General features: G+C 47.4%; 1 protein-coding gene across 5 annotated transcripts in view; it reads left to right on the top strand.

Annotated features, from left to right (window-relative positions):
• The window catches only part of nalcn (sodium leak channel, non-selective), a 54,578-nt gene extending 47,058 nt beyond the window's left edge, over positions 1-7,520 (top strand). For all 5 annotated transcript variants that reach the window (XM_037488245.2, XM_037488246.2, XM_037488250.2 and 2 more), the window contains 13 exons: positions 947-1,053; positions 1,203-1,277; positions 1,371-1,490; positions 1,584-1,652; positions 1,753-1,901; positions 2,012-2,105; positions 2,392-2,524; positions 3,144-3,259; positions 3,681-3,838; positions 5,067-5,217; positions 5,321-5,470; positions 5,557-5,674; positions 6,721-7,520. In XM_037488245.2, the coding sequence (XP_037344142.1) occupies positions 947-1,053; positions 1,203-1,277; positions 1,371-1,490; positions 1,584-1,652; positions 1,753-1,901; positions 2,012-2,105; positions 2,392-2,524; positions 3,144-3,259; positions 3,681-3,838; positions 5,067-5,217; positions 5,321-5,470; positions 5,557-5,674; positions 6,721-6,863 (1,583 nt within the window). In that variant the 3' untranslated portion in view covers positions 6,864-7,520. The remainder of the gene's footprint in view (positions 1-946; positions 1,054-1,202; positions 1,278-1,370; positions 1,491-1,583; positions 1,653-1,752; positions 1,902-2,011; positions 2,106-2,391; positions 2,525-3,143; positions 3,260-3,680; positions 3,839-5,066; positions 5,218-5,320; positions 5,471-5,556; positions 5,675-6,720) is intronic.
• The last annotated feature ends 5,778 nt before the right edge of the window (positions 7,521-13,298 follow it).

Genomic DNA, 13,298 nt, shown 5'->3' with positions numbered 1-13,298 from the left:
GTTGATAACTACTTGTGAACAATTGCTTAGATTTTAGTCAGCAGTGACGCTTTTATTGTAGCAACCAGACTTTTGATCGGCATCCAGAGGCCTCTGTGCCGATCTGGCTCAAAGCGGTTTGACTCAAAAGTCCTTGTAAAGATATTGTGTCTGTTCATTATCACCGAGGCCGTCACTTCTATCTCATCTTCATTAGATAATTTAACTCCCTTGGTGGATAGTTGTGGCGAGCATAACATGCTATAACGCGCTGGCACAAAAATACGCATGCAAATGGGGAAATACAATCCTAGAAGGCAGCAGTGTCGTTATATTCTAGTTAAAAGACCCGGTAATAATTAGGCCACTCACACATCCACACATCTGCTGCGCTCTGCAGACACACACACTCTAACCCGAACACACAGGCCTCGGCTCGGCTTGTCGTGTTCATCCTGGTAGTCAAGAGGAGAGTTGGGACAACGTCGGACTTTAATCCAGGTTCTCACAAACTGACGTAAAGACTCGTCCTTATATTTGTGAATGTATTGTTTGCAGTTTAAATTGTGAACACTGGGCACCAGTTAGCTTCAAAAATACTTTTTAATGGCAGTTGCCAGTTGAAAAGAATTCTCTCATGATTTTTGAGACCCCCTTCAATTTGGCAATTGAGACTTTCTGGGGGTGCCAGACCCCACCCCCAAGCCCCCGCCCCCCTCTCAGTAGCTGGGTGACTGCTCCTGTGGCCTGGGGGCCATTTATTTTTAAGCAGCTCAAGTGTTTTAATGGGCCCAAAAGAAGACTCATCAGTGCCAAAGCAGTCCATGAGTGCCATCTGGTGGACAGGAAGGAAAACTACCACGGATTCATTGACCAGCTGTTTTTCTTTATTGTTAGACCACAAGCCACTGGACAGTATGAGCGTGTTAAATGAAATGAGGGTGTCTTCTCTCTGCCTCTCTGACAGAAAACGGGGGTTTCCGGGCCAAGATGTATGACATCACTCAACACCCCTTCTTCAAACGGGGCATTGCAGTACTTGTGCTTGCACAGTCGGTGCTGCTCTCAGTCAAGGTAAAGCCTCATGTCGCATACCTCGGGCCATTTCATTATGTTTCTCTGTTATTTTTTTTATTTTTTTTTAATGAGCTGTCCCAACGCGCTGCATTAATAAGATGGGAGGTAACTCACTGACATGCGTGTGCACCTGCTCTTTTTTCCAGTGGGATGTGGACGATCAGGTGACATTTCCTCTTGCCACCATGTCGGTTGTCTTCACCTTCATATTTGTACTAGAGGTGAGCCTGTTACCCTCGTCCCTCACTTGAAGGGTATAAATCGCCTGCGTAGACGTGCATGTGACGGTACCTGTCGGCGCCGTGTTGTTCCAGGTGACCATGAAGCTCATAGCCATGTCTCCCGCGGGCTACTGGCAGAGCCGACGCAACCGTTACGACCTGCTGGTCACGTCGTTGGGCGTCATCTGGATCGTCCTGCACTTCTCTTTACTGGTTCGGCAAATTCCCGACACGCACAAAGGGAACATTTGAGCAGTTCTTGTGCCTGTAACGTTACATTCAACTGTATCACCGCTCTCCCTCCAGAATGCATACACCTACATGATGGGCACATGTGTGATTGTCTTCAGATTCTTCACCATATGTGGAAAGCATGTGAGTGTGTCTGTGCTGAAGAATCTTTTGCCGAAAGCCTTCAGATTTGTATCCTAATAATACATTTGCAAATGTGTGTGTGTGTGTGCGGTGAATTTAGGTGACTCTGAAGATGCTGCTGTTGACTGTGGTGGTCAGCATGTACAAGAGCTTCTTCATCATCGTGGGCATGTTCCTCCTCCTCCTCTGCTACGCCTTTGCCGGCGTAGTTCTCTTTGGGACCGTCAAGTACGGAGAAAACATCAACCGGTGAGGCCTTTTCTCCCCCCCCCCCCCCTTACGATGAGCACTGCCCCCCTGTGTGCAGTAGACTCGGTAGAAGTCCTTTTTTCAGAGCTGTCCGTCTCCCCTTGTAACAGGCACGCCAACTTCTCCACAGCGGGCAAGGCTATCACCGTCCTCTTCCGTATCGTCACGGGGGAGGATTGGAATAAGATCATGCACGACTGCATGGTAAGATGGACAAAAGAACACACCGTCCACAGAGTACAAGAATACAGTGTGTTGTAAACGCTATCATTTGTGCCGACAATTTTCCGTTGGTTGGGCCCCTACCACAATACGTGGGAGGCAAGTGAGAAGTGACACACAGTAACTTTAAAAAAACAAGACCATGCAACCCGCTCACGTGGCTCTCTGCAAGGCTGCGAACCGAGCGCTGAGCGTTACATTTCGGGGAGCATTTGAAATGCCGGTAATGAAATGCCCATTTGTCTTCTTTTTTTTTTCCTTTCTCCAGGTTCAGGCCCCATTCTGCACCCCGGATAAGCACCGCTACTGGGAGACCGACTGTGGCAACTACGCCGGGGCGCTTATCTACTTCTGCTCTTTCTATGTCATCATAGCCTACATCATGCTCAACCTACTCGTTGGTCAGTGTGTGCAGGTGCTCTTGTATTACTCACACTGTGGGGACCATGTCTTTCCTTTCACACGGCTTAGGGGACACAAATGTGTTACAAACGTGTTATTTAGCAACAGCAAGCACTCTATTTCACACTGCTTTATGTGAGGCGAGACTGCAGGGTTTGTTATCTCTGTGGTGACAGAGTTCCTTTAGAGACTAGAGCTTAGTTTATTGCAGCTCATTATAAGCCGAATAATTAATACCATCATGCAGAAATTATATCTCTTTAGGAAGGGGGGGGGTTGATTGCCGTGTCGTACCACAGTGCCGTTGTGCCACACCATCATTTTGAATACATTAATGGTGAGGCATTAATATGTTATATTAGAGCCACCACTAACCTGCTGAGAAGAACACACGTGTAGCTTAAGGTCACACAAATCAAAGAAGCAGCACGCAAAGATAAGCAAGAAGAGCAGCAGTCATTGTCATTGCGATTAGTTTAGTCTCCTAGATAAATAGCTATATGGAGCTATAAAGGGATGCCTATCAACCTGCATTAATGTAATAGAAACACTACCAACTAACTGCCATTATAGAATATTGTCATCTGTGACTATTAATCCCGCTTGCTATTTGTGCAGCCATCATCGTGGAGAACTTTTCTCTGTTCTACTCCACCGAGGAGGACCAACTGCTGAGCTATAATGACCTGAGGCACTTCCAGATCATCTGGAACATGGTGGATGACAAACGGGAGGTGAGACTTTGGTAATAGGAGAGAGGAGGAAGACACAGCGGAGGGGAGAGGGTGATGATCAAATGGCTAGGAGCAAGGCGTAATATAAAGAAGATAAAAGCAGGGTGAGAGCTAATGAGAAGGGCTGAAGGGAAGGAAGTATAGCACCAAGTAATTTAGTTGAAGTTATTAGAACAGTGTGTGCCGGAGTAAAAACCCCTTCCTATTTATCCATTAAGTCATCCAAGGCGGCAACATGCTCACGGGTTGTAAAAAGGAGCCTGACTGTACTGCACAATGTAGCATATGACACCTTTCCCAGTAAGTAGCTGTAACTGTGGCCTCACAAACCACCCAACCACCTCCAAAAAACACTATCATCAAGTGTATTTTGATGGGGCGTTGATGGGGAACCCTGTGACTTGTACAACTGCCTCCCCAGGGTGTGATACCAACGTCCCGGGTGAAGTTCCTGCTCCGTCTGCTCCGGGGCAGGCTGGAGGTGGACCTGGACAAGGACAAGTTGCTTTTTAAACACATGTGCTACGAAATGGAGCGGCTGCACAGTGGAGGAGATGTGACCTTCCATGACGTGCTCAGGTGACCGTGCAAGCCAGCGCACACTACGCAGCGCAGATACAGCTTACACCAGGACATGGACCTACCTCTGATACCTAATTGAGAATTATCACATTTAGAAGGAGTGCTTCTCTTTTAGCTTTGCAGCTCTCGGGCAGCAGTGCGGGAAACATGTTGACCAATAATATGGGCTGCAAGTCCCATCACGCGATACTAATCACCCAATGAAATGGAGGGACATTCACACCCACCAGGTAGTCACGGCAACGAATCCAGTAGTCGGAGAGGTTACTTCACATGGCGTTCCCCAAAAAAAGGAATGTGGTCAGCGAAGCCAGAGAGACCAGAGCCTTTAATCAACGAACGGACCCTTAATGTTAATTCTTCCCACAGGCGGCTCAAAGGCAAAACGTCTCATGTATTCAGAGACCAAGGCGAGTATTTAAAGCGTCAATGTGAAGTGCCACGAAGAGACAAAGCCCAAATCTTTTAAGCAAATGTATCTACTCACACCCAGAATGAAGGCGCAGGGAATAAAGCATATTATATTTTAAGCCTACTGTAAATCCATCCTCCTTTTCCACCCCATTAAAGGGGTTTTGGGTTGAGTTGAGTTTTTCATGTACTGATGAGAGGCATCGGACAGAGGAGGTTGGATGTGGAGAGATGGTCCAAACTGAATAGAATATGATGAGAACCTGTGAGTTTACTGCCCAGAAGTGATATTAACAAAGAATAGAGCCGAACACAGAGTTTCAACAACCAACCAACAACTAACAACATTAGTTCCATTCATTTCTCTATATTAGTTGTTGTTTTTTTGAGACATGACTTCTAAATCTAAATAAAAGTTAAAGCCGCAAAGCAAACACAATTCAGTTAAATAAATTCTGCTTAAATGAAGTACTTTATTTTGAGATAAACACTTTTCAAAAGCTTTTTCATTTTATTTTTCCCAATGTTTCTTCTAATTTCTTCCCTATTTTACTTTAAATGAGGGAGGAACAATTATGAATTAATGATTGCTTAATATTCACAGTTTCATGTGAAAACAGGCAACTTTTTTGTTGGGATATTATTCAATTGAACTTTCTTGATTTGATTTGATTTGTCAATTGTTGACTTGCATGTGCATGTGATAAACTCAAATGTCAGATCTAAATTCAAGGAGGATTTCAAACAGGACAGTAAATCTTTTGTATGTGTGTTTTGTTTTCCCTTTGTGTGTGTGTGTGTGTGTGTCATGCAGCATGCTGTCATATCGCTCAGTGGACATTAGAAAGTCTCTCCAGCTGGAGGAGCTGTTGGCCAGGGAACAGTTGGAGTACACCATTGAAGAAGAGGTTGCCAAACAAACCATACGCATGTGGCTCAAGAAATGCCTCAAACGCATCCGGGCGGTCAGTCTCCCTCGAAAAAAAGCACCCTTCTCAAAAACACACTTGTTCCCAGCAACGGGGGCATCGCACACTGACCCCATGGTGTTTGTGGGCCCCCTCGCAGAAGCAGCAGCAGTCGTGCAGCATCATCCACAGCCTGAGAGAGAGCCAGCAGCAGGAGCTGAGCCGCTTCCTCAACCCCCCCAGCATAGAGACCACCTTGCCGAGCGAGGACCACAACGTCAACAACCCGAACAACCCCTCGCAGCCCGAGGTGAAGCCCCCCCCCCCCGCACACCGACCATCTGCACGCCGTGCTCGCGGTGGTGAGGCCTGACCTGACGTCTTCTCTTTGTTCAGATGAGCGGTCTCCAGCAGCTTCTGAGCCCCACGCTGTCGGACAGAGGAGGCTTCAGGCAGGACTCCTCAGACCTGGGGAGGCCGCAGAGGAAGCTGGGGCAGTGGCGGCTGCCCGCAGGTACGTGCGGCGGCGTGCGAGTGTCACAGCTCTGCACGGGACGCTCTGGTAAAGTGCCATAACGCTTGACACGGGTGTGTGTGTGTGTGTGTCTCTCTGCAGCGGGAGACGCCGGTTTTATGTGACCTTGTTATTATTGAAAAGATGGAATTTTGTTAAGACAGAAGAAGAAGAAGTGGTTAATTAAAAAGGTCTGGGTTCAGCATTGCCAGTGGACTTCCGGCACCAGGACGTCCTGTTCTGTTGTTTACAGTGAGATTAGCAGGTTGAGATGCGCGACCGATGTTGTAGTCAAAGAACGATCAGGAGAAATGCAAACAGCGGCAACACAACAATTCTCTGAGCAACACGACCGACATATTAACAATTCAAATTTCTACTTCAGGAAAGACCTTTGACTGTGTTGCAGCACCGAGCATCGATTCAAACACAGAGTGTGAAGTGCAGCTCGATCCACGACTCAGAGACCGGAGGCGGGTCTCTGTAAAGACGTGGGCCAATCAATTAATTAAAGTTTTCCTTTAGACAGTAGCCCGGGGAGACTAGGCGGCTAAAGGGCCTCAGGTCCTATATAGACGTTAGCTTACCTTCCGATCCCGCCTTTGGTTGGCGTTTGCCCCCTCCGGTCCGTCTGGTGCCTCAGAATGAATCCAACGCGCAATCTGTTCCAGTTATGAAGACATCATGTATACGAGCGCGATGAAAAGCAGAATCCTCATCAGACGGCCGTCGCTGGGTTAGCAGATGTCTTGCAGGCCAGCGTGTTTATATGGCATTCAGCCCCTAGACTGCTCGAAAAGTGATTCATCTACATCTACACTCGGACTACAAACCGAATAAAGCTCCTGGTACCAAAATCTTGTTCCAGTAACTACATTACATTACATCACATGTCATTTAGCTGACGCTTTTATCCGAAGCGACGTACAATAAGTGCATTTCCACATGGAGATACAAACTCAGAAGAACAAGTAACAAGAAAGTACAATTTTCATCAAATAAGCCATTTCAGTGGTGCTCTCGTCTTCTTCTCTGCCGGTTTTCAGGTCGCACCAGCGTGAAGTCCATAGTGTGCAAGATGAACCCCGTCAACAACGAGGCTTCCTCGGGGTCGGAGGTGAAGAAGTGGTGGACCCGCCAGCTGACGGTGGAGAGCGACGAGAGCGGCGACGACCTCATCGACCTTTAGAGCCACGGGGTTGTCTCTCCTCGATGGACACAGTGTCTCAGTGTATCTCTGTGATCCAGGTCCAAAAGTCTCTGCACGCTGGTTACCGAGGGGACATTCTTTGGGAAGCCATTGGGACATTGCAGTGGTGATGTTCTCACCTCTGGGATAGGTTTTACTTTTCCTCTGTGATTTCCACTCATTGTGATTGCTGAGTTTTTCTATGCAGGCACACGAGGTGTAGATTCAGACTGTGGCACAAAGAACAAGTTCTATTCACAAACCCAGACGCTGCTGCTCTTTGTTTTCCCCTCTGAGGTTTCACATCGACTTTTGATAGCTGTAATTGTGTTTGTTGTCTCTACAACAATTTGTCCTTTCATGCCTTGTCGTTCCCCTTTGGTCCATGTTTGTGATTATGTACCTTCTGTATTAATCATTTGAATATAGATGTTCTTCTAGTCACTTTATACCTATGGACCCGACCTCTTGTTCTTGTCAGTAGAACAAGATAATTAAAGCAACTTTTAGTTATGACTGATTGTAATTGTAATTCAAATTCATATCTATCAAATTTATTTGTGGGGGGGGGGATAAAACATGAGTTATTTTATAAATTATTATGAATGCTAAGCTTTATGGAATATTCAATTATTATAATAAAGGTCTTCACAGGCATATCTAAGGAAATGTTTCGCTAGATTTCATTTATTTTACATTCTTTTAGCAAACGCTGCATCCACACTTCCTAGTTGAGATGGTCCTTCAACAGGTTAATCCCAATAAACAAAACCAATTAGTCAAACGGTTTGACTTTTGGAGCCTGTGTAGCTCTGCCTCTCTCGGCTAAACCGTCCCAGAATTCCTTTAGAAAGCCTGTTTGCCTCCTTCACTGCAACTTGTTTTGCACCGTGATTCCATTTAAATTTCCCCTCTGGAAAAAAAAAAAGGAAAGCAGGATTAGCCTAACGAAGGGGGTAATTGAGTGGACAGATGCTGTTTAATGGTTCTCCACGCACGCATCTGCTCAGATCGCTCGCCTCCTCTGGGGAACACTGCCCTCTCCTGGACGCACGCTGAGCCGCCCCCTTTTCCCCTCATTGTACAGTCCCAACTCTGCATAAAGTCACCAAAAGGAGAAGCGCCTCAATCTTGAAGCTGGTGTGCAGGGCGGTTTCCTTGCGACTAAATTATTCTAATGACACTGCCATCCCCCCCGCCCCCCCTCCTCCTTAGCACACTATATCTCCTTTTTGCTCATCCCATTACTTCATTTCCCAGCGATGACGGGGGAGGACAGTCCCGCCTCCGACGAGCACCTTTCTGGGGCCCTAGATGAGGCCTGGGTCAGCACACAACGACTCCCCCACAGCACCAACACAGGTGTGTGTGTGTGTGTGTGTGTGTTTTCACTCCTCGTGCTCCTTCATGATGGTTATTTTATCAGCCAATAGCTCGGGCTCAGAACCGAGGCCTTTGTTCCACGGAGAATAAGCCCATCCGATCGGACGGGCTCTTCATTTGTCCGTTGAAAAAGCTCAAAGTAAGTTTCACAGATGAGGGCTGGGTAATGAACGTGAGTGGGGAGAGAAGCAGAGAATCAGCTGCCTGTGGGACGCCTCCTTTGCCCTATAGAAATGATAACTCCCTCACTCATTCCGGTCTCTCCACATATGGTCCTGTAGGGAAACAGTGTGACATCAGCCCTCTTGCCAATCATCTGTCTTTAATTCCTCCTGTCTGCTCCTCGACCGTAGCCTCTTAAGCTCCACTTAGTTCATCAAAAGGCTTTTTCTCTCCTTTTTTTTCCCCCCCCCTTATTTTCGCCCCGCGTGGTAGAACACTCTTTTTTTGTCTTTTAATTGCCTCTGCATCCTACCGGCTCTTACGCGGCCTGTTGTTTTTACCCTCGTGCGTGTCCACTGCTTATTTAGGGTCTAATTGAGGCACTTTGGTAATTGAGGAGGAAGTTCTGAAGAGCAGGGGGGGGAGTGGAAGAGTGTCTCCGAGTCGAGATTACCTGTAATTAAAGTACACGTTGGCTGTGAAGGCTCGGCCCCCCCCCTCCCAATGAGATGTCTCATTCAAACCCTGGCGGCAGACGCAGCATCGCCGGGAGTGAAGGATGCCCACTCTGACCGCGCAGCTCTGACACTACACACACACACACACACACACACGGATGCTCTCGATGCCGCCCAGGAGAGCTTCTTCAATGAAAGACACACACATACAGTCATTGACAGTCACTCTTCCACGCCGCTTAACCTCGGAGGGCCGCGGTGCCAGCCAGCACCGGGTGCCGAGAGGTGAACCCATGACCTCCTTCCTGTGAGGCGACAGTGCGAACCGCCACATCGCCGCGTTGCAAAGGGCTCTGCGCGCAGCTAATTAAACGGTAGCTCTGGAAGAGGAAGCGTTGGGAAGCGTGTATCGTTTAGAGGCTCCACACAGACACGATGTAACCGCGTTATCTGGTTACTCAGCAGAAATGAGGTGTGATTGCCCTTGAATGTGTCAACTTCTTCTCGATTCACTTTCCATCTCGGATTGCAGCAACTGTCTGTTTTGACTTTGCTGGGATTCCTGCTTCATTGCGTATTTCCTTTGCTTTGAGAAACACTTGTATAGATGTTACTTATATGATCAAGATTATCTTCCTGAACAAAAGTAAGCATCGTACATTTGAATTTCTGTAATAACCAAAATCAGATGGAAAAATCTGATTTCCTTTTTTTGTCCAGTAAACCAGCGCTAAGCAAGCTCTCGGTTCGACGCCATCGCTGCACTGCTCTCTGCGCGCCAAATAAACATGAGGAGATGCCGCCACGCCTTCACTCGGAACACGAAGATCGGAGGACGTAGGGGGACGGATCGGGGTGAAAGCGCCACTATTGTCCCTTTTCCAGACACTATTGAGGGTGTCCGTCTGCTGCCTTGAGCAATTGAGCGGCCGGTCCGGGTCGAAGCCGGGGTGAGCTTCACGAGGACGCCACCATTGTTCCTCGCGGCCAAAGTGACTATTTCACAGGACACGTGCCCTCAAACGCCGACTCGTCGTTTTATCGTTTTGATACACGACTGCATGAGCTCTGTTTTGTATGTCTTTTTTTCTGATGATCAATATTACTCAATTCAATGTAGCTTCCCGTATGTGACGTCAACATCCAGCACTGGTCTATAGGCCCGATCCCATCACTATGTTTTGAAACAGATGGCTACTACTACTATAATTTTTTTTTTAAATAGCAAATTATTTTAGCAGCAGGCGGAAAAAGCAATTAACAACTGGCATAATGTGTTGATTAAAATCCTTTCCAGTCTCAATGAAGGGAGAGAAAAGTCTCATTTCTCACTCAGTCAGTCGGCGTACCGCCCCCCCCCCACCGGCCCCCCGCCCCCCTGCCCCAAAGTCCACTGACCTTCACCGGAACACAGCTGCCGCCCGCTTTGGACCACGGTGCGGTGCTTTCAAAGATTTGTTCCAATCTTTTTACTCATATATGGGTTACAATAATACTATTAGCACTAAAACATCCATCAACCTTTTCACAAAAAGCGCTATTGATAAAAAAAAAAAACCATAAAAACACGTCACATGATGTCTAAATCATTTCTTCAATAATTGTGATATAAAACTGCTTTTGCTCAAATCCTCCAGGCTCACTGTGCCACACGGGTATCAAAGCCCCCATCACGCTGCTTTCTGCGCTTCATAATCTCCACAACTGATCAGGGACGGGCTGTTTTTCTGCCTAATTAGAACAAAATGTGTATTACATTTTTCCAAGCTTGAAATGCATCCCTCAGAAGATCTCTGCTTGGACATTGGGATCCTTTGACTCCTTTGTAAACGCGATGATTGCAGGATGTCATTTTTTTTTTTTTTTTTTTTCAGGGCCTTTACCTCATGCACCTCATCAGCAGCAGTCAATTGCCTCCCCACCGATCGCCGCGCAACCGAGTGAGAGGCCGCACTTTGTCTTTGAGCCAGAAAATCTCATTTTCACTAAAGACCTAATCAGTCCCATTCATCTGGCTCTGCTTCCCTACTTCCCCGTTTCTACACCTGTCTTTGGCGTCTTTAATTACTGGAAGACTGGCTTTGTCTGATCTGGAGCCAAGATTGGAATATGAGTGGCGAATTCGGAAGGAAATCATACAGGCTCGAAAACCAATTCAATTACCCATCAATCAAAGTAGAAAGGCCTGTAATTGCAGTGAAAGGGTAACAATGAGCCTCTACTTCAGGCTGAGAATCGAGGCTGTTATTAGCAAGGCGTAGTGCCTGCCTGCAGGGGGTGCTATGCTCCAACTATTCAATTTCACTGCAGCCAGCAGTCTTACACTGGGAAGAAAAAAAAAAGATCTTTTTTACGTGATTATAGCCCTCGGTGAAACATTCCCTTATAATTTCATGTTTTTAACTCTGCCATTATGTCAAATTGCGCATGAACACGGTGTTGCGAGCAAGGGAGCAGAAAATGGACATGACATTACGGAGAAGCGGAGCAATCACGCCGCGGTGTGAATTCGAGGAGTCAGCCGTGGCGCCCTAACGACGTTAAAAAGAAGCGGCATTGTGCGCGCGGGAGGTTTCACACGTGCAAGTGAAGCCCGTCTGCGTGGAACCAATCCCTCCGGGGCTTCCGTGGAAGTCCCGGCTCTGAACCCGACGCCTCGGCCCTCTCTCCGATGTCCTTCCGAGGCATTCTGGGCAATTTGTTTGTACCCGAACATGAAACGCTTCAAAGCAAGCAAACAAACAAATAGAAGGCAGCTTCAGGTGCTCCACTCAGGTCAAGCTGAAGAACAATGGCTGCCTGACCGCGTGTGTGTGTGTGTGTGTGTGTGTGCACACGCACAAAAGAACACCTCAATAAGCTTCCATGCATAGTTTCTCATTCTATCCCATATCAAAGACTGGCTTTAATTTTCCAGTGGGGTCAGCCCCCCCCCCCCCCCCCCCCCTCTCCCTCCCCCCTTTCCTCAGGAAACAGGGAAGCATTTTAAAATATGTATTTGTCATCTGTGTTCCCGTTACCTCCATTTCGTACACAGTGGTTTCAGAGGCGCGGAGCAGGTGTGACGGAGGCAAGAAGCACAGAAGTCTGCTTCCTGACTGACAGAAAACCCCCACCGGCTGCAGAATGGGATGGTTTTGGGACGAGTCAGGTACCGACTGACAACTTCAATTTTGCCCCCCGCCTTTGTCTTTGCCTTTTTTTTTTTGATTTGTTTCGTCTTTGTCGGGCCGCATTTGAAGATTGCCAATCACGATATGAAAGGAGAACGCCGTTGTCGCGCGGTTTTTGTTTTGCAGACGTGACCTCTGGCCGCTCCGTTTTTTTGGGGGGGGGGATTCCAAACAGATTGTGGCTGGTGCGCGGAGGGGCCTCCTCGCACCTCGTGGGCACCAAAGCAAAAAGCAAACAAAATCAAACAACATCAAACATTATCAAAGGAGAGAATCAGTGTCCTTCATGGGCTGTGTGATGTTGCTGATTATTTTCTGCTCGGCTTTTCACTGATCTGATTTGGGTTTTTTTTAAGACAGTGTAGATCTGATTCAAGGAAAGAACACATATGTGATATTTGGCATGACAACTTCACAGCAATTAATATTACACCGGGGACGGGGGTCGCCTTAATTATGGCATAAGCATCTTCTTAACGTTTTTGTAACCCCCTTTTCTTTCAGTATCCAGGGAAACCTAATTTCTAAATACTCTTCCAAACAGTCCGTTGGTGGACCATCAAATGCTTTGTTACAGTTTTACAGTCGGTGAGGATGAAGTTGCCTTCGGCAGGGGCCTCTCCGGTCTCCACACAGTTCATTATTACTGGTGCGTCTCTGCAGTGAGTCCGTCCATGCTGTACAGAAGACAGTGGTGAAGGGGGGGTAATGGAAGCCAAAAGGGATCCAGACTCACTGGAGCGCAGACGCGGGCTTTTGTTGTGCCGGCTCTCCGGGTGAAAGAAGGGGAAGCGTCCCGGAGTTCGGGCCGCCTCCGTTTCCGTCCCCTCCGAGGGCTCCCAAACGCACGCCAGCGCAGCGCCTCCAATTCTTCTGCAACTTGTGGAGCGCTGCGGTGCGATTACATGCGAATTCTTTCCTTTTCAGTCTACGTACCTCGTGTACCACAGTAGTGTATCTCAGGGATACACTGTAGTATACGAGGTAGGTCAAATGATGAAGGTTTAAATTGTGCAAAAAGTATCCCCTCCTCTGACGTGGCACCAAAATCATTATCTACATTTTATGTTTATTTTTGAATTGCACAGGATTAGCTGTGTGAACAACAAATGTTGGATGAATGAGTTTAGGTCACATACACCTTGTGGAAGCTGATGCATGCTAATGAGTCAGTTTACTGTCATGCATTACAAAGACAAAGGGGAACTCTATAGTGGACTGAGTGTTGGAGAGAAGTATCCTACAGCATTATGCCGCCT

The sequence above is a fragment of the Pungitius pungitius genome, chromosome 10 (assembly GCF_949316345.1).
Source record: "Pungitius pungitius chromosome 10, fPunPun2.1, whole genome shotgun sequence".
In the NCBI taxonomy this organism is placed as follows: Eukaryota; Metazoa; Chordata; class Actinopteri; order Perciformes; family Gasterosteidae; genus Pungitius; species Pungitius pungitius.
Note: the sequence above shows the minus strand (reverse complement) of the source record. Positions and strands in the feature narration are given on the sequence as shown.